The following is a 1,023-nucleotide window of genomic DNA, read 5'->3' on the forward strand; positions in this document are numbered from 1 at the left end:
GCTGGGGGGTACAGTGAAGAGACCGCTAGCACCATAGCTGGTACGCATTTTGAGCTGGTGCAGGACATGTGCCACCGGTTCATGGCGCTGACCGACTACAACGGCCGGCCCACGCCCATGGACGCCATTTTGCGGCTGCGGGCATTTGGCTTCAAGATCCGGTACACGACGAATGCCGAGGGCGTAGTGGACTGGGTGGGCGACACGTTGTTGTATGGGCAGATCCAGTTCAGCATGGCGCAGCTACGGATTATGGTGCATGGCATGATTGCCAGCACGCGACAGGACATGCTGAAACAACTGCTGCTATTGCAGTTAGACGCCGAGGGCGAGGTGATGCCCGGGACGACGCCGTGTCCCGCTATTTACTGGGACAAGCTGGTGGACAATGCTGCTGCGCAGCAGGTAGGTTGGAGTTTTATGGAGGACCCACGCAACCACCAGGCTACTAGTGTAGGGGACCCCAAGCGCTGGCTAATTGAGCGTATCCAGCAGGAGAAGACGTTGCGGCACGCGTTTGCTGATGCTGCGGCGTCGCGTGTGGCTATGGCGGAGGGTGGCAGGCTGGTGTGGGTGAAGGCGCGCATCCAGGCATACGGCAGAGCAGTGCGAGAAGCCCGCCACGCACTTGCAGTACTTGTGCATATGACGGGAGGTGCGCCGCCGCGTGGTAGTGAGTTACTGACGATCCGTTTTCAAAATAATGCACAGGGGAATCGTCGCGGAATTTTTATCGAAGATGGCGCACTTGTTTTTGTTACCACTTACCACAAAAATATTGCACAGAGTGGGCACAGTAAAATAATCCACCGCTACGTCCCACGTGAAGTGGGCGAGCTAGTGCTATTTTACTTGTGGTTTGCGCGTCCATTTTGGCAGCGGTTGGTGGTGGCAGCGTGGGGAGAGGTGGAGGAGGAGAGCGGGTACATGTGGGAGCCACAGCCCGAGCAGCGCTGGCAAGAACCCACACGCAAACGCAGGCGCAGTATTAACCCGCAGGAAAGTACAAGAAGAGTAGGCAAG

General features: G+C 57.5%; 1 protein-coding gene across 1 annotated transcript; it reads left to right on the plus strand.

The window, feature by feature from the left end:
* Positions 1–66: 66 nt before the first annotated feature.
* Positions 67–744, plus strand: COCCADRAFT_80291 (uncharacterized protein; the record flags this gene model as incomplete). Its single annotated transcript, XM_007720920.1, has 1 exon — positions 67–744. A coding segment is annotated over one exon (678 nt), but the record flags the coding sequence as incomplete, so codon positions are not given.
* Between the last annotated feature and the right edge of the window lie 279 nt (positions 745–1,023).

This window comes from Bipolaris zeicola (genome assembly GCF_000523435.1).
Source record: "Bipolaris zeicola 26-R-13 unplaced genomic scaffold scaffold_838, whole genome shotgun sequence".
In the NCBI taxonomy this organism is placed as follows: domain Eukaryota; kingdom Fungi; phylum Ascomycota; class Dothideomycetes; order Pleosporales; family Pleosporaceae; genus Bipolaris; species Bipolaris zeicola.